Source organism: Columba livia, chromosome 17 (genome assembly GCF_036013475.1).
Source record: "Columba livia isolate bColLiv1 breed racing homer chromosome 17, bColLiv1.pat.W.v2, whole genome shotgun sequence".
Classification (NCBI taxonomy): Eukaryota; Metazoa; Chordata; class Aves; order Columbiformes; family Columbidae; genus Columba; species Columba livia.
In genome coordinates, this window is record NC_088618.1 from 9,550,498 (window position 1) to 9,577,258 (window position 26,761).

Consider the following 26,761-nt stretch of genomic DNA (forward strand, 5'->3'; position numbering starts at 1 on the left):
GAACAGCATTCTAGTCTGTGGTCATCCAAATACGGATGCTGCATGGATATCCACATGGCTCTGTTGCAGCTTGGTCCTAGATGTGAGTTCCTACACCACTCCCAAACTTTAAGTGTGCATTGCTATTATACTTCACCTGCCCAGCCACAGGTCACTGCCTGCCTCAAAGGCCCTCACGCAGTGATGGCAGCTGCACAAAGCAGGCTCATCCCTACTGCCAGACAGACCACTTTTAAATTGTTGGTAATTATGCAGGGATGACAGCAACTTTCTACCTAACCTATTACTCACAGAAGTCATAGCTCTCTCTCTACTTACTCCACGGGAAAGCCAGTCCCACTTCAATATCTCTGTCATGGACCACAAAAATGAGCTTCATGCAAAAGTATCAGGTGACATCAGCACTCTACAGCTTCCCAGTATCAGGCAACTACTATCTGGGTTGGTTCACACTCTCATTTCAAAGGCAGGTGCTTTGTGATTGCAGAACCACCTGAATGCTGGGGTGGGAGAAACTCCATGATCTATGGTGAACCTAAGAAAAGCAAAAATAAAATGAATCTGCATGCCACTATTAACAGTAGGCCTGAGGTAAAGGTTAGCAACTGTTTGTGGAAGAAAGTAAAAAGCCAAACAAACAAACAGGGCTGCAGAGTCCACTATAGTCATTAGGGACATAAAGCAGAAGCTCCATAGATTCCACTAAACTGAGCTAGAGGGAAAAAGAAATCTAGCAGAGAAAAAGAGGGAGCTCTTCAATCCCCCAGACTAAGAAGAGGGGAGTGGTAGCACAAGCAGCTTGATAATCTCAAAAGCCACTAAATCTCTGGAAAGCAAGGGGGGGGTATTTAAACAGCATCTTGTCATCAGTGCTCCTAGGAAATCCACTGATCATCGCAGCAAAGGATTAAAACATGTTTTAAAAGTATTTGCAAAATGAACTAAACAAGTGTCAGAGAAAATGCAAACCTCATTCCTGACCCAAGGTAAGACATAGACTGACAGTGAGACCTCTGGCCAGCAGCCCTTAAAATTAACAAGTGAGCTGCATATTATGAAAGTTCCTACATTTGAGATTCTCAGAAGGAAGAATCACTACACAGTGGACTGAAATCCACCTCAGTTGCTCAAAGGAAAGTTGTGTTTCTGAACAGCAGCAACGGCACTGGCATGTTCCCTCACGAGTTGTTTTGTACTGCTGAAACATTGCACAGCACTTCTCTGACTACATCTTGTAAAATCCACAGAATACAATAGTGGGTGGAAAAAGTGCAGAATTAAGAACCTTGTCCAAGATCTCAGAACATGCGAGTAATGCAGGAACAGACCCTTTCAGAAACTGGTACAGAACAATGTACTTCCATGACAACGTATTACATTTTTTCTTGGGGCTTTAAAATTAAGTGGTATGAAGAATTACCTTTAAAAGCAGGTAATTCAGATGCTTGCCTATCTGGTCAGGCATTTAAGGCATACAAAAAATGAAGAATCCACAGCTATAAGTATGTGCTTTAAAATGGCATCCTGCTCAGCTGAGATAGCAGGAATTTTGAGTCTTGCAGTTTACAAGCATAGGTAAATTCCAGCACGCTTTCCTCTGTCCACCTCAAACTCTCTAAAAACATAGAGAATGCCCCATGCTTTTCAGAAAGGGACATTCAGCATTCCCACACTTAGTAGAGGCTACAATTTCTTTCTATTCCCACTACAGGAAATCAGTGATGCATAATTCATCCTAACATAAATATCTTTGCTCAGGGTCCATTAAGTACATTTAATAGAAAGTAAAATTATTACCAAATCTCAGCCCTGAAGCTCTCATTTTGCTCCTTGGAAAAAAATGGAAGCCTACTACCTTGGTCTGATTTAAGGGCTTTGATAACCCATCTCCAAGAACCCAGATTGAAATTTTGGCTTGGAGCCCATTCACTTGAGTGAGGTGACCTCCTTCTAGTCCTTTTTTTGGAATACAAAAGTAGAAAATTATCACTCGCCTGTGAACTTGAGAAAGAATTTGGACAAACCAGCATGTGTCCACCGGCCAAGCTCAAGATGCACGGGGATGGCAGAAAGTTCACACTGCACCTGTCCACACCACAATCAGCATTGTTATGGCCAGAATCATGAAAAGCAAAGCCAGCAAGCATACAAAAATCTGAACGCACAAAGAAGCCAAACACTATTGAACAAATCCCGCTTGATGCTAATTAACATTAAGGCTGGCCAGAACCTGCTGTGATTCAAACTTGCGCTCTCTGTTACAACAAAACTTCAGGGAAGCCTGGCAGAACCAGTGACTGAACCACAGGTGCAGGAAAAGCTGGCTGGATCTGTGAACTGCTTTCGTAACACATGGTGGTACAGTCCACATCAGAGCATGATAGTTGGGAATGGTAGCCAGCCAGCTAATCACAGAGTGATCTCTCATGCCTTTTGTTTGTTTTATGAAAAAGAGGTTCTGCCAACTGGTTTCAGATGAAAATTCTTCCTAATCAGGAAAGAAAGAAAATTCATATAAAATTATGCTCAGTAGGAGTTAATCAGAAACAATCCTCCTGAAGGCATAAGCCTTTTTGGTTAAGTAAAAAGTTGCCACCAGCTAATGTGCAAGACAGTAATGATTAGCCATCTGGTGAAGGTTCCTGCTAAGCTTGCCATATTACCCCCTATGCTGAGGAAAGCAGAAGGTGGATCAGTTACATTCTGTCCCTGACTGCAATTGTGTGGCCATCCTTAAGAACAAGACACAAAGCTTTCCAGTGCAATCAGGGATTGTAACTACTGTTCCAACTTTTCACCAGCCTTTTTTTAAATCGCTGTATCCTGGCTACATTATTTGAAATAAAGATTATCTATTGCCCCTGTGAAAGCTGAATTTATCCTCAAGCTTTATCAACCTTTGTTATTTTTGCCCCTTTGTTTTCTTCTGCAAAAATTGCAAGTGCCAGGAGGCTTCCCAGTCATCTAAAGAGCATCAGTAAACAAGAGCAGAGACAGATGGCTGCAGCTCAGTTTAAACCAGCGCAAGATCCAGCCTCTCCCCTGCATTACAAGTACTACCCTTAAGACACAAACATATGCATAAAACCGAACAAGAATGCAGCAGTCCCAGATAGAAAACAAGTCTGTATATACAATCTGATCAGGAAGAAGTCCCTGCAAGGACAGGGCGCTGAGGTTTCATGCACAGTGAACATCCATTACAACCATACAGCCTTCCAATAGTACAACAATGGGATGTCAGGATGGCGGGGGGGCAGGGAAGAGTTCTCCCTCTATTGTGGCTCCCCAAAGTATTGCTGGCAAAAAAAAATAGTCAGCAGGGCAAGGAAAAGCAGGCATCTCCTTCCAGCAAAGTCACTCTTCTGAGAACAAATACACTGAACTCATACAACCTGAGAAAGTGACACCTTAGGCCTTGCAATTCACCTGCTACTTCAGCAATTCAGTCACACTGACAAAGAACACATCAAAGCTTTATTAAAAATGATAGATTCAAAGAGGCAAAGAAAATCCACAAGATAATTCACAGATCTAGAAAGACCAAAGTCTAGCAAAACAATCATACTGCTTGTTTTTCATTCCTGGATTTGATTGTTTTTCATTTACTGCATAGAAGACTACTGGTGTTAGCACAAGATACTATTTACATATATGCCTTGCCAAATAGATTCAGATGTCCACATACATTCAGTACATTCTTTTGAATCGACATAGTTCACCGTTTGCCTCTTCCACCAACTATAAATCCACTGCCATTCCAGACACACCTGAATGCCTGAGTGAGTTACACAAGAACGGGTTCAAACATTGCCCATTCTCCCCAAACAAAAATTTTGATTCCGCTGAAATTAAATTAACAGTTCTCTCTCTGGGCTTCCTGATATTCTAAGTTCTTCCTTCACTTACTGACAGCAGAAAGCTTCAAGAACAGGGCTGTACAATCATCACCTCCAATCAGTTCTAATTGAAGGATGACATGATACAGAATGAGAAACTAGCACTCCAATTAATACAGACAGGAAAAAACAAGATTGTAGGAGCAGCATCATTATTGGTATAGCTCCAGCAAAACACTCAGGTTGTAGCATGTTGGCTTAATACCAGCAGAGTTTAACTACTCCTCAGCACAAGAATATGAGGGAGAGAACAATCTAGGGGTGATTACTGAACAGTTCTGGCCCCCTTTTACCTCAGTGTTCACACTGAAACTTTAAGAACTGATTAACACAGGACTCTGTTGATCCTCTCAAGAGAATCCTGGATCAACCCTTCTGGAAGTTCTGGGAATCAAATCTGTGTTCCTAAAATGCAGTCTGATGTATACTTCTGCAGGACCTTCCTAAACCAGGAAAACTACAAAATAAACACAGACATCTCATATTAAACAGTTGCCCCCTTAGAGCAATTCACCCAGGGTCACCTAGAAAACCTCTCCCATTCATTTCCATGATGCTGTTTCCCGCTCTATGTATTTAAAAGACTAAACAAAAAGCTACTACACACCTGTATCCCCATGGAAGCAGCTGTCCTGGTGACATCTCCCAGAAGGCAAATCTCCATCACTTGGCCAGATCTGTCCTGTTTTTCGTACACCCACAATAGTAGCCTCAGACACAATGACCTGCTGCTGCCTGTGCCGTTTTTGAGACTGGGGGGTGGGTGGACTGCTGCTGTCAAAGGACTGCTGAGAGTTCTGGGAGGGAGAACGGCTTTTATCCCGATACATGCGGTAAGTGGTGGGGCTGGGGGAGACATGGCTGGACTGCCCTGAAGAGAAGTCTTCCTCACTGGAGGTAAGGTTCTCATTAGAGCTGCAATCAGGAGTATATCCTCCTCCAATATCTTCAAAACTCCTGGGGGAATAAGATCTCCTGGGCCACGTGAGATGTTTTTCCTGCTCAGTTGTGCCCTGATTTCGGAGGATAGGTCCTTTCCCTTCTCCTTCCATCATTCCACCAACATAGATACTTTGATAGGGCTGAAAGTCCATGGGCTGCCAAGGTGAGCGGTTGCTGCCGTTGGCATTAATCAAGTTATCTTTGAGAAACCTGGGGTTCAGTTCAGCATCCTCATATTCTCCATCGTAGCCAAAGCTGCTCTCTGAGGACCTTCCTCTGTAAGCAGGCCTCTGGAACTCGCTGAGGCTGGGTACCATGTTAGAAGGGAGGGAGTGCAAAGACTTTTTGCGTTCCATTTGCATGGCTTGGCTACCAAGGGAGCTAATTTTATCGGAAACTTCTTTATCGTTGACCTTTACTAGACCCTTCTCATGATGATACTCCATGTTCACATAAAAGGGCTTTTCAACAACATCCTTGTTATCTCCAGAAGAATGTGAATTAACCTTTTTAATCCTCTCAAAATTGGACCTTAGGGCTGCCACACTGGTGCTGTTGCCTCTCTCCTTAGAAATCGGTTCAAATGATCCCTCCTTCTCAGCAGATCCCACTAGCCTGCGAGTAGAAGACGATCTGTGTTTTGAAGGAGACCCATCTGTATCACAGCGACTCTCCATATCTTCTACCACTCTCTTCAGTTTCTCATCACCATAGTACTTACACCTGTCCTGTTCTCCTTCTCCATGATGGGGGCTGTCCAAAGGCGACAGGTCTGACCCATCGCTCTGGGTAGACAGCTTCCGCAGAGAGGGTATCCTGGGTTTGAACTTTTCCTCCCCATGGTGTGACTTGCTTTTTTCATATTCATCTTGGTCAGCAGACTGGTGATGATGCAGGTCCTGGTTCTGCTGCTCTGCACCCCCTTCAGGCAATTGAGAAACACGTTTAAAACCCCATCTCTGTCTATCATAGCTTTTTTTCTCCTTTGCCAGAAGAGTCTGCAAGTAAATCATGCGGAACCTTTCCTTGTTGACCTCCATCTCCAGTCTCCGGATAGATGCTTTGCACATCTCCAGCTCCTGTTCAATGTCTCCCACAGATTTCAGCTCCATCTTAGGAGGCTCAGAGTCTGCAAACTGTGCTTTCCAAGCCTCCACAAACCCCACAGGGTCCACCATTTTGCATACAGGAATAAGTGGAGAATACGGGAAGGAGGCTGGAGAGAGATAGGTGGAGAGAACAAACCAACCGGATCTCACATGTAGAATCAGAAACAGCTCCGGCAGGGTCAACTCAACGCGTCTCTTTCACGGTCCATGCAGGGAAACTGGGAGGCAAACAGCAATCCTCGGAACAGTCTCTCCTCCCCGTCTCCTTCAGCTTTTGCCGGCCCCAGCCCCCCGTACACTCGCTACTGTCTCCCCGGCATGACTGATATTTTGCTAGCGAACAACAGTGCTCCCACCCCGGCGATCTCAGAGCACTTCAAAGTGGGTGGACAAAGGAGCAGGCTTGGGGCGGGGGAGAGAAGGTAAATATCGCCCCCACCCACCCACCTCCTGTCGGTGCCGTCCCGGGCACGGTCCTCAGTGCAGCCACGCTCAGGAGTCCTCCGCTCGCCAGCCCCCGTGTTGTGCTTTCTCTTTCTCTCTCTCTCCTCTCCCCCTGCCCCTCTCCCAGTCTCCTCCTCCCGGCTATTGTGCTGTCGTCCGGGCGCACACGCTCTCCAGAGCCTCCGCACACAGCAGCGAGGCGGCGGCGCGTCCCGCGGCCAGTCCCGCCGCTACCCCCGGCTGCCCGAGCGCCCCGCGGCCCCGCCGGAGCCCCCTCGGCGCGACGGCAGCGCCTGCCCGCGCCTGCCCATCGCGGCCCGGCTCTGGCGGCGGCGCCCGAATCGCAGCGCTGCGGAAGGGGAGGAGAGGGGAAAAAACCAGGCGCGGCGATTGACACGGCGCTGGGGCCTCTTAAAGGGGCAGCCCGGGCCGGCGGCGGGAGGCCGTGCCCGCCGGAGCCGCGGGGCTCGGGAGGGCCTGGCCCTGCGCCCTCGGAGGCGGCTGCCGGTGAGACAAAGGCAGAGATTTGCGAACTCGTGTACGTTCGCATCTGCTCACGCTGGCACCCACAGGCCTGGACATCACCATAAATAGACATGACTATACCTAAACCTGGGCAAAGAACATATCGCACACACATCTGTGTGCACAGGGAGGTATCCATTCTTGTCCATACATCTATGCCCTCATATATTATGTATAAACACCAGCACGTCTCTCTACGCTGTCTTGTGTTCACAGCAACACTCTCCCCCCAGGCACTGATAGAGTTCACCTTCAAAGGTCACGTTTTCCCTCACTAATGCAAGTGCTGTTTAGCAGTAGGCTTGTCATTCACTCTATCCTTCCTGCCTTGCCAATAAATAACAAGCTGGATACCTGAGATGGGCAACTGGTACCGCAAAATCACTCGCATGTTAACCATAAAGGTTGCTTTGTTCAGGCATCAGTCTCACTTTTTGTCCTGTATATTATCCTAGCCACAATAACTCTGAGCCCCACACCTCAGCTCTGGGTGAAGGGTGACAAATGATTCAAACAAAAGTCTGACTGCTGGGTATTGCTCCTTCTGAAATCACAGTACATGATCTTGCTTAAACCCTGTATCCTTTCCATATACTAATTCAACCTCTGAAAAAGTGCTAACAAATACACCTGAAATACCATCTTGCCTGTTTGAATGATAGAAAAAAGTGAGATATGTACATCTCACATACCCCATAAATGTGCATCTTTCATGTCTGCAGTGAGGTACATCTTTTCTGGTATGTGTCACTAGAAAAGAGGGTGGAATATAGCCCCAACAATAATTAATAAAATCCTGTAAGAATGAAAAGCACAAGTCCACAGGAGTGGCTCTCTTACCTTTGAAATAGGCAATATTTCATAATCCATTAAACAGTTCTTCTCTTCATGCTTTTTCATACGCCAAACAAAATGGTTTGGGGTATTTTCAGGCATATCACAAGTGGCTAATCATGCATTCAGCTTTGCATAGTTCATCTCTCTCGCTTTTTGTTTCCTGGCTTTAACCTCTTTTCCTGCACTTGTTTCCTCAGCTTTTAAAACATAACAGGCATTGGATGACCTATATGGAAAACAGATTATAAACTGAGTCATAATAAAATATGTACATTTAGTAAATACCTCTATAAATCTTTCAAGAAATAAAATAAATTGGCTTCTCACCATTGATACTTTTGCTATTTGTTTGTCTTGGTGCCAGTTTGAATGACAGAATTCTGACATGCTGTGTGGTTCTAGTAATATGAAGTTTAAGACTGTACTGGCATGGTTATTACTATAACATGCATATTGCAACATAGGAATATATTCTGAATTCATACATTACCTTTACTGAAGTCTCACAGTTCTGATTTTTTATATCTAGAGGTTTTGTGTTGTTTTTTTTTTTCTATTCAGAGTCACTTTTCTGTCATTTGTGCCCTTTCTGGAAGGAGCAGGAATTCTAACGAGTCAGCCAAGGGATTTCTGTGAGCACATTTAACTTTTAGTGAATAGTACTATTAAACAACTGCACATTCTTTATCTATTGAGGTACCACAACATCAAAAATTCCAGTGGGAATTGAAGGGGTCTCTGATTTTTTTGCTGATATTTTATGCATTCATCAGAATATTATTTTAATAGGATAAAAATTTTCATTAAGGCTATGGTGGCAGACACATATCTACGATTTGAGACTGAGAATCCTGTGATGAGGGGACTAAACTACAGACAGTCCAGCACATACCTCTGCTGGCCTACAAGAGGTTGCAAAGCCCGTCTCGGTTGAACCAGAACGAATGCTACAGTGACCATGGAGCTCCCTCTTGTGGGAAGTGAAGCCATGTGGTTTAGGCTCAAAAACTTGGGCGCTGTCACTTGGGACCAGTTTATTCAGCATGAGTCCACACAAGAGAATCAGAGGTTTTGTAAAAACAAAACAAAACCAAAACGAAACAAAACCCACAGAACAACAACAAAAATACCACCACACCAAAAGACAAAAAAGAGGAAAAAAAAAAACCAAATCATACGACACAGTAGCACATAAGCAAAGTCTTTTAAAATACCAATAAAACACGATTTCTCATTAACCTGTGGCTGAAACTAAGAAACCATACTGTTGTAGCGCAAAGCTGCACTCTGTGGTAGAGTTTAACAAGGCCAGTAAGTCTCCAGACATCCCATCCACTCTAAATCACTGTATGAACCCAGAAGGATGGGAACTCCCTTTCTTAGCATTCAGAGAGTGGCAATGTCTTGCTGTGAGAACAAGCTTCTGGCCAAAAATGCAAGAAAATGATCGACTGTCTCCACTACCAAATGCAGATTCTGCTACACCTTCCACTTGCCAAATACTTCGTTTTAACTCACACACTCAGATGGAGCGATACAGAGAGTTTATAGCACTCATCGGTGGGTTATATTGTGCTCCCTACAATAACCCCTAACTATTGATGAAAACCTGAAAAGACACAGAGGAGGACAGATTTATTCATGAAGAATAGATTTCAGTTGTACCACAGTAAGATGAGCCTGAGCTGGGAACCAACAGGATTCAGAAATATCTGAATCACATGACCTGTAAGACCAGAAATAACAATATCCTAAGTGTCAAATAATCACTCAAAAGGCTGAAACAACACCAAAAATTAAAGGGCTTTTATAGTAAGAAATAAACTTCACCTGTCAAGTGACTATTTCTTAAAAAGTTTTTTCTACATCACCAGCTGTTTTGCCCAAAGAGATATGCATATTTGTTTAAACAGGAACTCGTTTACACATTACCTTCTACTTAATAAGACAAGAAACAGCATAATATTAGTACTTCTTCTGAGAAATTGATTTTTACAATTGCTCTTTAACTTTGCTTTGGATTCCCTCTTAATTTCACTTCTCCAGTTTGTCATCTGCGGATTCCACAAGGCAGCTGGCACTGCAACTATTGCCATGACTGCTGTGAGGCCTTTAACTGGTATAAAAATCATGGTTTAGCCTCTTTATGTTTGGAGTTAATACAGTTGTTACAACACTGTTTTCCACAATATTAAGGCTTCTTCAAAGCCAATTAAGTTGCTGTTAGAATGGATTAATATGCATAGGTAAAACATGGACCAGATAGAAACATTTAAGAACTTGCAAATTTATGTTTATTTTTCCACCAAAGTTAGTTTCCTTTGTGCTTTTCTAAGCAATTCATTATTTGCAACATGATCCAAGATTCATTTTAGATGATCAATTATTAATACTGAGTTCTTTGCAGGAGAAGTCTCAACAGGGCTAAAAAACACCCCTAAAATCAATGAACCAACCAAAAAACCCCCATTCTCAAAGCATTCATCACAAAAGAAATGGAGTCAGACCCTTGACAAGTGATAGTTAATGACTGAAAGCGTATTACATTTGTACATGAAGTTTTTGGAGCTCCAGAAGATACAAACCAGTAATGATATCAAGCAATGTACTGAATCACTAGAAAAAACTGTCCCAGTTGATTTCCAAGCAACATGACTGTATTGCTGCAGAGAATGTATCTCTGTGATTTTGTACAATAATTGAGCTCAACAACACCACCACCACCACCCACTTAGGAGATATATTTTTTCAGGGAAAAGACCAAACCTGGAATCCTGATCCTTTCTTAGATTTGTAACTGAGTCATTTTGCAACTGTAACCACTAACAACAGGGCTGCACTGAAACCCAGCACCTGGCCTAGACAACATGACCTGCTGCAGTACAATGAACCATGTTTTCCACTCAGACTCAGTAAACATGAAGACCATGGCTATGCAGCCCACTTGGTGCAGCACATGGTAAAAGTGGAGGGTATATTCGTCATCCTTGTAAAACAGATTTGGGAGATGAACAAATACATAGAACATCATAAGGTCAAAATATTACACGTTTGGATAAATAACTTCTTACATACCCACACATATTCATTTTCTCCACCAAATGCTACATTTGCATCTTTGCCAACAGAATTGGTACACTTGCCACAATGAAGATTGTCTGATTAAAAAAAAGGACATGGAGTTCCTAAATCTGTATTCCTCACATTCTATGAAGCTGTTCTAACTTACACCATAAGAAACCAAAAGTAATAAAAAGGATGTTGTCCTAGTTTTGGCCAGGGTGGAGTAGATTTCACTCCTAGTAGCTGGGACAGTGCTGTGTTTTGGATTTAGAAAGAGAATGGTGTTGTAAATACACTAATATTTTAGTTGTTCCTAAGCAGTCAAGGACTTTTTAGCTTCTCACATCATGCCAGGTGCACAAGAGGCTGGGAGGGGGCACAGCTGGGAGAGCTGACCCCAGCTGGCCAAAGGGATCTTCCATATCATGCTCAGTATATATTTTGGGGGAAGAAAGAGGAAGGAAGGGACATCCAGAGTTATAGATTTTCTGTTCCTAAGTCACCATCATGCGTGATGGAGTCCTGCTTTCCTGGAGATGGCAAAACACCTGCCTGCCAATGTGAAGTAGTGAATTAATTCCTTGTTTAGCTTTGCTTGTCTGTGAAGCTTTTGCTTTACTTAAACTGTCTTTATCTCAACTCAATTTTTCTTACTTTTCTGATTATATCTAAATCTACACACACTTGCAAGTCTTTTCACAAAATGGCAAAACTATTTCTCTACTACTACTGTTTCTGTTAAGTAGTAGAGCAAATTGCTCCCAGCATCTAGCGATCAAATCATCTTGTCCAGTAAAAGCAGGTAGAGTGACTAAGAGTTTAGCAGCTATATTGAAACTAACCTTACCAGCTCAGAGTTCCTACCACACACAGGGATGAACAAATTCCTGACTGAGACTGTGTATGGTTCCAGAATCATGTTACTTTACTACAAACAAAACCACCCATTTTGAATAAACTGAAAGTGTCATTACTCTTAGCAACAAAGTAGAACTGCAATGTAGACAATATTCATGAAGATCAACCCAGAGAAGGATTCTGCATCCTCTTTGAAAGATGGAATGCATTAAATCTGTTTTTTCTATGCCATACAACTATGTGGCCATGCTTTCTTAGTCAAGAGAGTCGAAAAGAATAGCATTCTTATCTGGTAACATTTTTCAAAAGATTAGACAGTTGGGATAAAACAAACAAGTTCCTACCTGGACTTCACCTAGACTTGGAAATATTTAAATACTGGGCTCTGATTCTCAAGTGGAAAATGAAAAATAATACAGATTTTTCCTGGATGGAGAAAGCACGGTGAAAACTATGCAGTCTGCATTAGCATACTTGCATACCTGTTATTCAGAAATATTTCCCTTGGAACAGTTTTTAAATATCTGGAATGCATAAAAGCAAGTCAGAGTTGTTTTATACTATGATCTTAAAGGGCGAAAACATATATATAGCACCCTTTATTCTGAACGGTCATTTGTTTTCCGCCCCCATGAGAATTTGGCTACACTGAGACCTCTAGAGAATTATCAAAGAACATCACACTGAAATTACATAACTTTTGACTACAAGTGTTTCTGGCAGACAGGTGAGCACATGGCACCGGTAATGTCTTCCTGCATTAATATAAGGATGTCGTGTTTCCACTACATAGAGATAGGTTTGTGTAACTATTGTACCATCCTGCACAAATGTGCCTACAGCAGCAAGAGAACTCTCAGAAAAAAAATTTTGATAAGTTTTTCTTCCCTCATTTCCAAAAGCAAAACTTTCTATTTCTGGTTTGAGAGCTTTCGTTGTTGCAGGTGCTCTGTGCTGGACTACAGAGAAGCATGGTGCTTGCAGAAACAGTTGACAGTTAGCAGCAACCCAGGCTGATTTGAGTGTGGCCTTCTGGGATTTCCACTGTGTTCTTTTCCAGTTCTGTAGAAGCAAAAAAGTTATAAAATCAATTCACAAGAAATTATAACATCCAAGACTAAGGATAACAAAAGCTGAATGCAGGCCCAGTCACACCTATATACTGGAAGTAGCCCCTGACATGACCTGCAGTGCTGCATCCAGTTCTGGAGCCCTCAGCACAGGACAGACATGGACCTGTTGGAGAGGGGCCAGAGGAGCCACAGAAATGATCCGAGGGCTGGATCACTTGAGGAAACGCTGAGAGAGTTGGGTTGTTCAGCCTAGAGAAGAGAAGGCTCCAGGGAGACCTTATTGTGGCCTTTCTGTACTTAAAAGAAACCTTAAAGAAGGATGGGGACAGACTTTTTAGCAGGGCCTGTTGCGATAGGACAAGGGGTGATGGTTTTAAACTAAAGGAGGGGAGATTCAGGCCAGACATGAGTAAGAAATTTTTTATGATGAAAAACACTGGCCCAGGATGCCCAGAGAGGTCCCATTCCTGGTTGAAGATGTCCCTGCTCATTGCATGGGAGTTGGACTGGATGAGTTTTGAAGGTCCCTTCCAACCCAAACTGTTCTATGATTCTACAACTACACTGGCAGGTGTTTGAAATGGGCTTTAATGCTTGAAAAACCCCCCCAATCCTTTAGACTGTAAACAAGAAAAATACACACAAAAAGCAAAACATACTGATGAGGTTTCCTGTTCCAATTTGGGCCATGTGACCAGCAGAATTCTCCAGCTCTTTTATCATGGACTGTTCAAAGGCCAAGGCAGCAACTCGGGAAAAGAACTGTTTGACATTTTCACCTAGGAAACAGGACAGAAAGAACGTGTTTTTACAACTGCACATCAACACATGATCAAGAATAGCAAGCACGTCTGTGAACAGACCACTGCTCAATACTGGAACAGAACAGGCCTCTACAGCAATCTGTCCTCCATTCTGATCACTGAAGAGAAAATTCCTCATTTTCTTACTCTGGAATGCTGTACCCCGTACCGTACCTTTATTTTTATTCAGCAACAGAGACAATTTAGCTTGTGGTATAATCTTTTTTTCACTGCTAATGTTGAGTAGCAGTGTACAAAAGTAATTACGTAACTATGTATGAATTAAACATGCTCAGACATTGCACAGCAGCTCAAGTACTCTTTTCTGTAAACATGACAGTACAAATTAATCAACCACTAATAAACCTGAAGTTTACAATAGCAACAAAGTGCAAGAACAAAAAATCTGCATAGAAATGGGGGGATAAGGAACTTTTAACTTCCTTCAACTGTAAGGTAAGCCTTTGTGGTTATGCTGGTTTTACATCCTTTGCAGTAACTTACCTGTTTTGGCTGAAACGGACCAGTACTCTGCCTGCATCTCATTGGCAAAGCGGATGGCATCCAGCTCAGTCCTTTCACACACAGCATCTGACTGAGTAAACAACATGGGATAACTTCAACATGTGAAGCATATCTGGGCTGGTAACAACAGAAAGGTACTGCTGGCACCTATATTGTGATGCTTCCAGTTTTCACAGTGGCCTTTCTGGCCTTGCCTTAGAACTTGTACAATTAGACATGATTTCAAGAACACTCAAGTACTTAGGACTGCTTTTAAAATAGAAGTCTACATTCACCTCCCACAGCATTGAAACAAAACAACAGTTAACAAGTGTGACCATTGTATGTAACTATATAGTGTGGCATGTTAGCTCTAAAAACAGCCCAGTTACTGGTCTTCAAGTTCTTGTCAGCCCATCATCCTCAGCAAAAGAGTTGCAGGACTGACTAATCGCAATGGTTCTTTGTGTTTAATCTTTCTTGTCACTGTCTTGGATCCTTTTTTCTACTTCATCTGTTTTCACTATAGTGTAAGACAATGGCCTTCCCCCCTTTTTATGTTTACTCTTTCTATCTGTTCTCAAGACAAAAATTTCTTGCCCCTTAAATGGATTTTACACTCTTGCACTTAAGTTCTCAGGTTGTTTTCCCCCTCTCATTTGTTTTCTGTGATCAACCGTATGAGTATGTTGCTATTTGCTTTCAATCTTTAGCCCATTTGTGATAAATGATACCAGTCTTGCTGGTTTGTACAGTTTTCTGTGCATTGTCTTAGAATAGGGAACCCCTGCACAATTGAGAAGAATTCTAAAGATTTGGAAAGGATGATGTGACATCAGGAAGAGAAGTCGAATGACTTCATCCTGAAGTCATACCTAAACCACACAATCCTTTGCTTCACTTTTGTCTTCCCTTCAGTTGAAAGTGCTATCATTCTAAAAACCAAAACTAACTTACAATAAGGAATTTTAGCTTAGACAAGACTTCAGATCTGTGTCCTCAGAGGTCTGGCACATTTAGTTTTTACAGCATAAGCAACACGAAGTACCAAAAACACCTGACAGACGTGCAGCATTTTGTGACTTATTTTCTGTGAAGTGTAAGAAACAAACAGCTTAAGTGACACTGTAGCAGCTGGAGAGGAGGAATAATAATTTTTAAAAAACTAACTAAACAGCAAGTTTCTTTTTAAGTCTTTAACAATTAAGTATTGATAGCTAGAGAAAGACAGAAGACTCTGAATGATATAGGGTGAGTGCATTATATCCTGTTTTTCTGAAAATGATGTCACATTCAATTAAGGAAGAATTCTTCCCTGTTTCTGAATAATGAATGCGCTGTCTCAAAAAACAAACAAAAACACAAAACAAAACCAACCAAACACACACACACACACAACCAAACATCAAAACCATCAAGATCATTAGGTACTCTGTTATTTTGTGCATCCAGCTTTTCTCTGCCTTTGCAATTGTTGGTGTGTGCTTGGAAAATGTTGTGCAAGGAATGCAACTAGGTATATTTCACTAACTACCCATTTCTTCAGAAAGTGTCTTCATAAGTTGACTCAAAGTGTGCTGTTATATTTACCTGTGATGTTATTTCTTTCTGTTTAGGTTTTTTCCTCGAGGACTTTATCTCAACAACATTGTGTACAACCTGTAAGGAAAATCACTTGAGGAACTAGTGGAAATCTGATTTCCTTATCTGCATTCAATTTACTTACCACCAAATCTTTTTTTGTTCCAACCAGAAAGATGAAGCTGGAATCTGGCTCGTTCTCCCTCAATGCATCTTCTAGCCACTGTCTGAAATACAAAAGAGAAATGACAGAATCAGTCAGAGGGACTGAGGAATATGGGAGAAAGTGACAGATAATAGGGTCACAAGAAAAGTGAGAGGATGAACTTAGGTGAGAGTATCAAAAGACTTTTCTTCTAGACAGAAGGAGACCAGGAGCTGTTACTGAGCTCCTTTCAGTACATGCCTTCCACTAATGAAAAGTTCAAACATGCCCACTGTAGAGTGCAAATTCAACAATGATTGTAGCATCCAGAGAGGGTATTTATCAGTACAAGGGAGTGGATGAAGAGTGGAGTGGATTGAGATAAGGAATAACAGAAGCAGAGGAAAAAATATGAAGAACATAGCAGATGAGATATAAATGGGATAAAGAAGAGCAAAATAATCTATTTAGCATTATAAAACAGCTCCCCATGAAGGCTGCATGATTCTTGTCTCTGAAGCTTTTATATTTTTGTTACTCTAGCAATCAAGTTCCTCTTGAGTCGTCCAACACAAGTCAAGGAGGGAAAGGGTGGGGGGAAAGGTTCATGGGCTTCAATTATTTTTAGTCAAACAGAGACACTAATATATATATTATTTTACAAAGTCCTATGTGCATGAGCTAAGTATCACAGCCGTACTCTAAGGAAATAGTCTAACAGACGTTAAAATAAGACAGAGCACAGGTTGTAAAGAAACATGTACCTGCATTACAGTCACAACAGTATGTTAGAAATACATATGCTCTAAGCTGGCAACAACCATGTGGATCATAGAACCATGTAGCGTTTTGCAGCCAGCACTAAAAGCAAAATGAGTTTATTCATAACAATTAGTGTGCTGTTGTAATCAAACTATTACAAGTATCTGAAACAGTAAGTTTAGTACAAGTTAGAGAAGAATGTGATATCAGAGAAGTGCTACCACCTGGAACATGTTCTTCATTAACTACTGACAGAAATACAGTAAAGCTCTATTATCTCTACATATACTCTGAGTTTTTAATTTTCTCTCTTCTTTTTGACAGTCTGTCTCCCAACAGAATCATTACAGAAAACAGAGAACAAAAATAATTTCAGGCTAGCAGTGCACCTAAAAATGTGAGGCTCTTGAGACATTATGCATGAGTTGTATCTCATCGATCTCACCATTTACATCAGATGCCAGCCTGTTATTCTGTTTACAGCAAAGGGAGAAAAAAAAAATAAAGGATGCTTTTGGGGTGCACTTCCTCTCTTCCTGCATGCCTAGTTTTGGAAGGATCAAGCTCTTACTCAAGTGCCTTTTTCTCTCCACTGACGATAAGGTAAGACAAGGGTAAATAGCTCAAATTTATGCTCTGCATTTTCTTCAGAAAAATCCCATCCTATGTAATTCAACCAAGTGGCTGTCATTCTTAACTTCTTAGCTCAATAGAAAATACACTCACAATCCAGCATGTTCTCAGCAACTAAAGGCTACACAAGGCCATTAAACCTGCTGTAAAAGCTCCAAAGTCTAAGCCAAAATACAGAAACTTACTTGGTGTGATCCAAAGTTCGGATATCAGCCAGATCAAACACAGTTATTATAACTGCAGTAACAGACACGAACAGAAAAAAAAAAAAAAAAAAAAAGTAATTAAGTTAGAAAGTGTATCAGGAGGCTCTCCAACTCATCTTGTTATACAGAGAGGACATTTACATGTTAAGTGCAAGAGCAGATTGCACACAGAGGAGATGGAAGACTACCCATTTGCTCATTCCTCTTCCTTCTGTAGCACCCAGTAAGACTCAGTCTTAAACTTTATCTAGTCCTTACCTGTCCATAGTGCTATTACTCCTTTTATTTTGGGACCACTTAAATTCCTGTAGATATTGTCTCTAACCAAAGGGAATGCTAGAAGCATCCACTTCTAACTTCAGCAATAATCTTACCCAAAGCCCCTAGACACAAGCGCAAATTTTTATCACTGCATCATCAGAACATTCAGAGCTTGCAGGTGTGACACCACAACAATTAATGAGGTTTTTAGTCCCTTCTTCTTTCCAACAACAGACAATCCATTCCACCACACTTTGTCTACAGGTACCTTTTCAAGGAGCACATATGCATATATGTTTCTGCATGAAGCATAACCTCCTGTCACAGCCAGGATCAAATTAATATTGTTCTCACCCTCTGCTCCTCGGTAGTAAGCAGATGCAATGCACTTGAACTTTTCCTGACCTGCTGTGTCCCATCTGTGCAATGGGGGACAAAAGAAATTTCAGGTTAATGAAAGCCAATGTAATCTGAGTAAACATGCTAATGAAGCAGCAGACTGGTACAAGTTAGAGAAGAATGTGATATTAGAGAAGAGCTACCATCTGGAACATGTTCTTCATTAACTACTGACAGAAATACAGTAAAGCTCTATTATTTAATGACGACATGTGAACTCTGGTTTTAGCCTTTTTTTTTCTTTTAATACTGGTCATTTTGGAGACACAATTCAAATATTCATATTCTACGTGGTAATATCCTTTTCTTAAAACATTTTTCCTCTTCTATGTCATTTGCATGTATCTCTAGGGCAATCTAATTTTGAAAAAATTCTGTGCTAATACTAGCTAAATCAGATATTAGCCCATATTAGAATCTTGGAACTGCTAGATGTATCTGTCCATACACTACAAATTAGAGACCTACAGCTCAGTCTACCAGGTACTAATCAAGAAAGTGCTTCATATTAACGAACATGATATGCAGTCTTCTCAGCTACTACTGGCACTACAGAGGTTTGGGGTTTTTTATAGCCTCCTACTGCCAGTCATAGATACTTGCCAATTCATCTTGTATGGAAATCCCTCAGCGAGAGGGGGCACTAATGCTCGTCATATGGAAATGATCTACCCAGGCACTGAAGATTCTGCAGACAATGCAATCTGATGTTTAGTAGCTTATGAAATCCAAAAGAGTAAGAGTTTTAGTAAAACTGCAAGTCTAGGTACAGAACTTGGTTTTGAGATATCATTCTTTGTGCATTTTTATTATTAAAAAAAATAAATCATTATTCCACCAGAGCCTGCAGCAATTCAAGCTATGCTGAGATTGTACACTGTGCAGTACTTAAGCGCTCTGTTTCAACTTACATCTGGAGATTGTATGGTACTCCAATTATTTCAAAACGTTCAATTTCAAAATCCACTCCAATGGTTGCCTTGTAGTCTCGATCAAAATTATCTTTACAAAATCTGCAATTAGAAAAAAATTATGATATACTAGTAACACCCAGCACAAACAACTGCAAAAGTAACACTATCTAGAGTAAATTATGAAGAAAATAATTAACTAACTGTGGAGTGGCTATACATTGCAGAAACATATATAAAACCACCAAGAAACTAACTAAAAAAGGGAGATACTGGATAACAAAATAGAAAGCACATATATCTAGTAAGCTCTTGAGATGAGAATCAGAATAAAATGGTTTCGGACTGTCAAGGAAGATACAGTACCTTGCAGTTTTAGTTACATGGGAATATATTTGGGGTCATAAATAATGACCCACATGTTTAATCAATGAGATAAAAATCTTACATATCTACTTAAGAATGTGGAATAATAATAATAAAACAAAAACATAGACAGAAATCTGTCACAGTGATCATAAGCTACAGACATTCAGTGATCTGTTCACTGGACTTAGATGCAAAAAAGCATAAGAGCTTATTTTTAACATCTGGTAAAGCATCAAATAACTATTCTTTAAGGCATTCTGCATTTTATCTGCCTTATTTTATAAGCTATCAAAAAACTCGAGCTTCCTCTACAGTCTTGCAGCTGTAGAAATGAGTAAAGGTACCCACACAAGGATGCCTTAAGAATGTTTCAGTGAACAACCCTACAAATAAGGAGAAACCAAGACTCAGACAATGGAAAGATTTTTCTTTTGTACCTTGCCTTTAGAGCAGACTTCTTAAGAAACCACTGTATCATATTTGACTGGATAAAAATAGTTCAGAATATAACATATACTGATAGAAGTGCCAGATCATTACTTTCTGTGTTTGTATATCAAGCCTGTTTTGTCTTTTATTTAATAACAAAACCATGGTTCAAAACAGAACCATGAACTACTACTCTGAATGGACAGGAATGGAAACACTATAACATTTATTTGAGAAAGAGCAGAAACAAACCATCTGCTGAGAGACACTGTACCTGTTGATAAGGCTGGTTTTCCCAACATACAGGTCTCCTACCACAACCACTTTGGATATTTTCAGCCTGTTATAAATATTTGAAAACATTACATGTTTTTAGAAGCAAGTGATGATCATATGTACCTCCGACTCCAATTTACCTAAATGCTAGGGTGCTGCAGGATCAGAGTCTTAAATGGTAAGAAAGAAAAAGGTCACTAAAAAAACACAGAAACTCTGGAACAGAAATAGTCTATTTCTTAGTCTGCATATTTTTTTTCTTAAATACAATCCAGTGGGACATCTATTCTATTAAAATTGCTTTGACTACAAGTACATACATTTGGCAGTTTGCACATAAGACCATAGAGTATCTGTATCCTTTTCATTAAAATTAATCACAAATTTCTCATTGACCTTAATGGTACAAATCAAGTCCTAAGTTCAGAAACAAGAAATTGCTGATAATGAAATAACTCACTGCAGAATTTGTCTCTGGGTGGGGGAAAAAAAAAACAAACCACATGATTAGACTCAAGACATTTTCTGGCTATCTGAAATAATATTAATCTGAAGTTGGCTTCATGCAAATAATCCTCTTTGCTCTAGGTCCTCCCAGAGTGTAAAATTGATGGGCTTTAGGTGACAAAGCCTACATTCTCAAAGCTGAAATGTAGAGCACCTTTTAGGAGATACAGCTGGATAAGTGAATGTAGATGTATTTGTTGACCTAAACTTGAATAGACATCTCCTGTGCACATACCACAAAAATGGCTTAAGAGATTAAAGGTTCTTTTGTATCAAGGAATGGCTTTTTAAACAAGGGAATTAATCTTCTATTGAATATTATTTCTGGTTTTATCAGGCTTCCATGGGATGCTGATTCCAAGTTATCTATTCTAAATAGTCCAAATCTTGACTGCCCACCTGCGTGAGTAGTATTTCAGAAAAAACAAGGTATTTTGTGTGCCAGTAAACACCAACTGGGTGGCCACACTTGTAACAAACTAATGTGAAAGTAAGATAGTGACTGTGCTTCTAAAAGGCAATGACCTCACTGGTGTCTCTCAGGGAGGTGTATTTTGGCTTAAATATATTTTAGCAAGACTCCCTAGTGAAATGAATATAAAGTTCCATTTAAAGATGGATTCCATGACAAGTCGCATGGTAATCAACAACTCTAGATTTGAAAGAATAGTGAGCTAATTGTCAGTATTCATAGAAGCTCCACTTTATGAAAGATCTTTCACACTGGAACACAGAAGCATTTATCACTAAAACATACAGCTATTTATTTTAACTGAATAGTGATGATTTCTAAGAGAGTTGAGCTTTCTTGCCTTTCTTCAGGAATTAAATCTGTACAAGTAACAGTTATGGGAGAAAGAAGATGTAAAAAAAAAAAAAAAACAAATAATATGACAAGGGCATAAACCACTTTATTTGGATTTTTTTTAATGCTACACATTTAGCAGAATTTTGCTCCAGTTTTAACAAAACATTCAGGACAATTTCTTAGCATGTGTACCTCTGAAAGACTAAAGCTAGATTCTTAAGTGTTTCAAGCAACCTAGAACTGCTCTATGTTTATACTCCCCCATCCCCAAGCCTTTGTTAAATGCTCTTTTGGAACACCAGAGAATACAGCAAGGCTAGATCTGTCCTATTTCTTGTAACTTCTCTAGAATTTGGTTGCCATACTGACTTGCATGTGCAAAAGTCAACACTAATTTTAAACAGTCAATCTTTTGAACTAAGGGTTTAGTTCAAAGTTTCTAAACTACTTGTTGCGATTTTTTCAATGCTATTTATGCCAGCAGAAAAAGTATCTGTCACTTATGGAAAGAAGGGGCTCTTTATATTAATTTACTGTCAAACAGGTCAGACAACTGCCACATGCACAGGCTTAGTTACCTTGAAACATAGTGGACTGAGGAAGGAAAAACCTATGAAGGAATCAGGCTATAAAAAGCTTAAAATACCTTCTTCATTTAATACGTGGCTTATTACAAACTTACCCAAGTGTTCCAGTGCTCCATTGACAAGCAGTCCTGACCTGTGCATGGAAGTGCTCTTTGAACTGCAGACAGGCTTCAGGTGTGTACCACTGAAAACAGGAGAGAACAGCTACTAGGATAAACTATGTGATGTCTACTTTGCAAGAAGTCAGATCAGCAAGGAAATAAAAAAGTTAAGAAGATTAATTCAAAGAGTTTGTATAGCACAGGGATACCCTGTCATAAGAAAAGAGGCAACTTGGGTTAGAAGGCAGTAAGGCTTCACCACAGTCATATTTGTAAAAACTCCTTTGGATACCACCTTTCTGAGTTTCAGCATCTGAATACTAGCTAAACTTCCAGTCACACACACTTGCTTATCATTTGGTACAATAGCAAGTACCTTAAATTATCTCAGAAATCTAAGACACACAAGACAAACATAGATGGGAGCATACTACCAGCAAGTCATTATTACTATAAAGTCTTTTAGATCTCTTATATGTGTGAAGCACTATTTCTGTTACTAGTTTTAAATAGGCATTGGTTAAAAATGAGGAAAACTTATTTTACCTTATATTTTCTTTAAATAACTGTAGTAGTTATCGTAAAATTAAAAGCAAAGTATGTGGCTGAGATCAAGCACAGAAAAAATGCTAACCCTCTTAAAAGGATCTTTTGAACAAATGAAAAAACAGAATGGTAATTCCTTGTCCTTCCCTGTCCTTAACTCTTCTATTATACTTTGAGTACAAAACTCTTTGGGGACATCAATGATCTTTTCTGTCTGTGTTTCTACAGTGCCTGCTACATTTGATGTACTGTACGACTCAAGTTCCTATGCAAACAGAAAATGAAAATTGCCCCAATTGCCACTTCTTCCTCACCTCCATCCCTGGGAAACTGATGGAACGACTTCTTGGTGCCATCTCAAAGCATAACAGGGAAAAGAAGGTCATTAGGAGCAGTCAGCATGGCTTCACCAAGGGAAAGTCTTGCTTGACCAACCTCATTGACTTTTATGAAGACATAACAAGATGGATGGATGATGGCAGAGCGGTGGACGTGATCTGCCTAGACTTGAGTAAGGCATTTGACACAGTCTCCCACAGCATCCTCACAGCTAAACTGAGAAAGTGCGGTCTGGATGACCGGGTAGTGAGGTGGACTGCAAACTGGCTGAAGGGAAGAAGCCAGAAAGTCGTGGCCAATGGGGTGGAGTCCAGCTGAAGGCCTGTATCTAGTGCAGTGCCTCAAGGGTCAGTACTGGGGCCTATATTATTCAATATATTAATCAATGATTTGGACGAGGGAATAGAGTGTACTATCAGCAAGTTTGCTGATGTCACCAAGATGGGAGGAGTGGCTGACACGCCAGAAGGCTGTGCTGCCATCCAGAGACCTGGGCAGGCTGGAGAGTTGGGCAGGGAAAACTTTAATGAAATATAACAAGGGCAAGTGTAGAGTCCTGCATCTGGGTAGGAACAACCCCAGGTTCCAGTATAAGTTGGGGAATGATCTATTAGAGAGCAGTGTAGGGGAAAGGGACCTGGGGGTCCTGGTGGACGGCAGGATGACCATGAGCCAGCACTGGGCCCTTGTGGCCATGAAGGCCAATGGTACCTGTGGTGGATTAGAAGGGGGGTGGTTAGTAGGTCAGAGAGGTTCTCCTGCCCCTCTACCCCGCCCTGGTGAGACCACACCTGGAATATTGTGTCTAGTTCTGGGCCCCAGTTCCAGAAGGACAGGGAACTGCTGGAGAGAGTCCAGCGCAGGGCAACAAAGATGCTGAAGGGAATGGAGCACCTCCCTTATGAGGAAAGGCTGAGGGAGCTGGGGCTCTAGCTTGGAGGAGACTGAGGGGTGACCTCATTAATGTTTACAGATATATAAAGGGTGAGTGTCATGAGGATGGAGCCAGGCTCTTCTCAGTGACAACCACTGATAGGAATGGGTTCAAAGTGGAACACAAAAGGTTCCACTTAAATTTGAGAAGAAACTTCTCAGTAAGGGTGACAGACACTGGCCCAGGCTGCCCAGGGAGGTTGTGGAGTCTTCTACTCTGGAGACATTCAAAACCTGCCTGGACACCTTCCTGTGTAACCTCATCTGGGTGTTCCTGCTCTGGCAGGGGGATTGGACTGGATGAGCTTTCGAGGTCCCTTCCAATCCCTAACATTTTGTGATTCTGTGGCAAGAGTCATTTTCTGTAAAGGTTAAAAGAAGAAATGAGGATTATTATTAAATACATCAGCATTGAGTGGAAACATGGGGTTACATTCATCTTTGAAAGAAATTCTTAAACAATTTGTAATTTTAGCAGAATACAACTGTACATTAAATTAAAATACTATTAGCACAAGGGAAAGATAGCTCAATGTGGCAGGTACTACATACTGTGATCAGAGGGATAAAGAATGCTTACCTTAGGAAACTGGGAGATTATTCTGTCCCTACTCACTGGGGGAACCAAATGCATTAGGTTGGACTTCATCCTCCAGTTCAATTAATTTCTATGAGACAGGCAATACAGAGAGAGAAACATGGCATTCAGGAATTGACTCAATACAGGGAAAACATGATTAAAAAAAAACAATTAACAGTTCTTACAGAGTCATCATTGTTTTTCTTTTCAGTACAACTGGTAGTTCTTTGACTTTATTTGCTCTAAAGACACCCATTTTTTATGTAACAGGGACCACTCCAGTGCACATAGCTGTGGTAGCAAACAGTGGCTTTCTGAAACTGGAAGGCACCAACTCTAAATCCACAGGAGGGCAGAGAATTGTTCACTTACTTCAAAGTAAGTGCTTGCAGTTTAGCCCTCAAAGGACTTTACAGTGTTTAATTTATAAATCTCACACAACATTGTTTGAAGTGCCTCTGCACTAAGCACTAAGCACATTAATAAATGTTAGAGGATACCAGATTTCATTCGGTCAGAAGAAGAAAGGAGGAAAGATGAAGCTGCCACATTTTGTGGCACAACATCAAACTTTCATCCACGATCAGCTCAGAAGAATGAAATCAGTAGATAGCCTGACATGGGAAAAGAATATTGTTCACATGAAAATCACAAATGCATTTAGATATCCCACTTGAGACATATCAATTTGGTTATGCAATGAAACCTCGTGGGTTGTTGGGGGAGGGCACCCTTGATAGGGCACCGATTTCTTCCTGGCACAAAAAAGAACATTTCTAATAAGAACACTCATCATGTAGCAAAGTGTAAGGAAGGACTCACCGTGCAGCAGCTGATGCAGCAGGATCCCAGCCACACGAACAGCTCAGCTGCTGCGTGCCCATAGCAACAGGCCTGCAACAGTTCCCTTCCTCCCCTTCCACAGAGCGAGGAGGGAAGGCGGAGTTTGAGTAATTTAACTATGCAGAGGGCTCTAGTTTTAAAAGAAGAAACTGTTTTTTGGGGCAACACAGATTCCTTTGATCAAAAGCTACTCCTTAATAAACCAAATGGTCCCCTAATCCTGTGTAAGAAAATAGTTCTATTTTCCTCAGAGACAGTTGTATATATGGATACAATGATCAGGATTAACCCAGCAGACAAGGAACTAAAGGAGTGGGCAAGTATTACATAGCTAATATTAAGTACAGCAGCAATTATAAAGAAACTCCCAAGGGATTTTTTCAGAATTTCAACTTGATTTCATCTCAGCTTTAGAATCAGGATGTGCATGCCACCAATGACACATTCTGAATTATATAAATGTCTTTCTAGTCGTTAGTAATCCTGTTTTCTAATGTACCAAACACTAAAGACAAGGCATAAGAAAGCACACAGCTCTTTGCCTAAGTATTGTTAATCAGCTCATTAGTTTAGACAGCATTTAGTATGCTAGACCATAATTTAGGATGCTAAAAGATTTTGCTATTTATTTCCCTAGGATTTAAATTTCCAGATTTCAGAACAAAAGAAAGCTCTCACATTCTAAGAGTAGTATTTTGATAATACTGGAATGGTCTTAGATCTCTTAACATCCAGGAGACAAGCTTCTCCCATTGCTGCAGAATGTTAAAGGGCAAATTGATGTGGAGAAGTAATTTTAACCAACAAGTAAGTATATAACAAAAAAACCTACAGTTGTGTTTTACAACCCTACACAAAGTTATTATGCTTGACAAAATTGGTAGTCTACTACTTAGAATTAAGGTTTTATTCTCTTTTGTGAAGAATTACTTTTCAATCACCTCATGTGATCGCAACCATACTGAAACACCCACTTCCCCTCAAAGAATCCAGATTTGCAGCTGATGTGTTATTTACAAAAGTAAATATTACAGTATTTATTTATCACCATATGCAGAGTTCTATTTATCATGCTACTTATGACCCTATAAAACTAGAGAGATCTAGACCTATTTTATGGTGTGCTCCTGCCCTTTCAGCAGGTTTGAATGATTTGATGGCAATGTTCATGTCTGAAAATAACAGTTCTGAAGACAAAACCAAAGACAAAAACCAAGACAAAACCTGCTAGTTAGTAACTCTTTAAAAAACTAACTTGCTTTCTCCATATTCTCCTACTTCTGGTTCAACATATCCTAAGCATGGAAGAGTGTCACATGTACATAGGCTGACTCACTGCTTGTCTCCTAGAGCTATTTCACAAACTAAACTACAATAAAAATAAATAAATAAATAAACTTCAGTGAATGCAAAGCACAGGAGGGACCAAGGCGGCCAAACAGAAATATTTTAAAAATGAGAGGCCATCTTCACTTACATTTAGTGCAT

General features: G+C 40.6%; 2 protein-coding genes and 1 long non-coding RNA gene across 3 annotated transcripts in view; 1 reads left to right on the forward strand and 2 right to left on the reverse strand.

Moving 5' to 3' along the window:
* BCR (BCR activator of RhoGEF and GTPase) overlaps positions 1 to 6,755 on the reverse strand; it is a 100,807-nt gene extending 94,052 nt beyond the window's left edge. Inside the window, exon 1 of the mRNA XM_005503892.4 lies at positions 4,507 to 6,755. Coding sequence (XP_005503949.1) covers positions 4,507 to 6,019 — 1,513 coding nt within the window. The 5' untranslated portion in view covers positions 6,020 to 6,755. The remainder of the gene's footprint in view (positions 1 to 4,506) is intronic.
* The window catches only part of LOC135575620 (uncharacterized), a 106,788-nt gene that overhangs the window by 79,224 nt on the left and 803 nt on the right, over positions 1 to 26,761 (forward strand). Inside the window, exons 2-4 of the long non-coding RNA XR_010466724.1 lie at positions 16,870 to 17,148; positions 22,807 to 23,264; positions 24,701 to 24,808. This is a non-coding gene — a long non-coding RNA (uncharacterized LOC135575620). The remainder of the gene's footprint in view (positions 1 to 16,869; positions 17,149 to 22,806; positions 23,265 to 24,700; positions 24,809 to 26,761) is intronic.
* On the reverse strand, positions 10,028 to 25,480 carry RAB36 (RAB36, member RAS oncogene family). Its single transcript, XM_005503894.3, has 11 exons — positions 25,253 to 25,480; positions 24,431 to 24,518; positions 22,027 to 22,115; positions 20,028 to 20,093; positions 18,956 to 19,057; positions 18,000 to 18,064; positions 17,364 to 17,415; positions 15,784 to 15,865; positions 14,058 to 14,148; positions 13,410 to 13,529; positions 10,028 to 12,739 (listed from the first exon to the last, which is right to left on the reverse strand). The coding sequence occupies exons 2-11, from the start codon at positions 24,497 to 24,499 to the stop codon at positions 12,675 to 12,677; spliced, it is 801 nt and encodes a 266-aa protein (XP_005503951.1). The 5' UTR covers positions 24,500 to 24,518; positions 25,253 to 25,480; the 3' UTR covers positions 10,028 to 12,674.

Coding starts and splice junctions, on each gene's coding strand:
- RAB36 (XM_005503894.3), bottom strand. CDS start 24,499: ATGAAGTCCAACCTAATGCATTTGGTTCCCCCAGTGAGTAGGGACAGA. Junction 14,149..15,783: donor GAACAAAAAAAGATTTGGTG/GTAAGTAAATTG, acceptor TTGTTTACTCAG/TCAGATGCTGTGTGTGAAAG. Junction 12,740..13,409: donor TGGAACAGGAAACCTCATCA/GTATGTTTTGCT, acceptor TTGCTTCTACAG/AACTGGAAAAGAACACAGTG.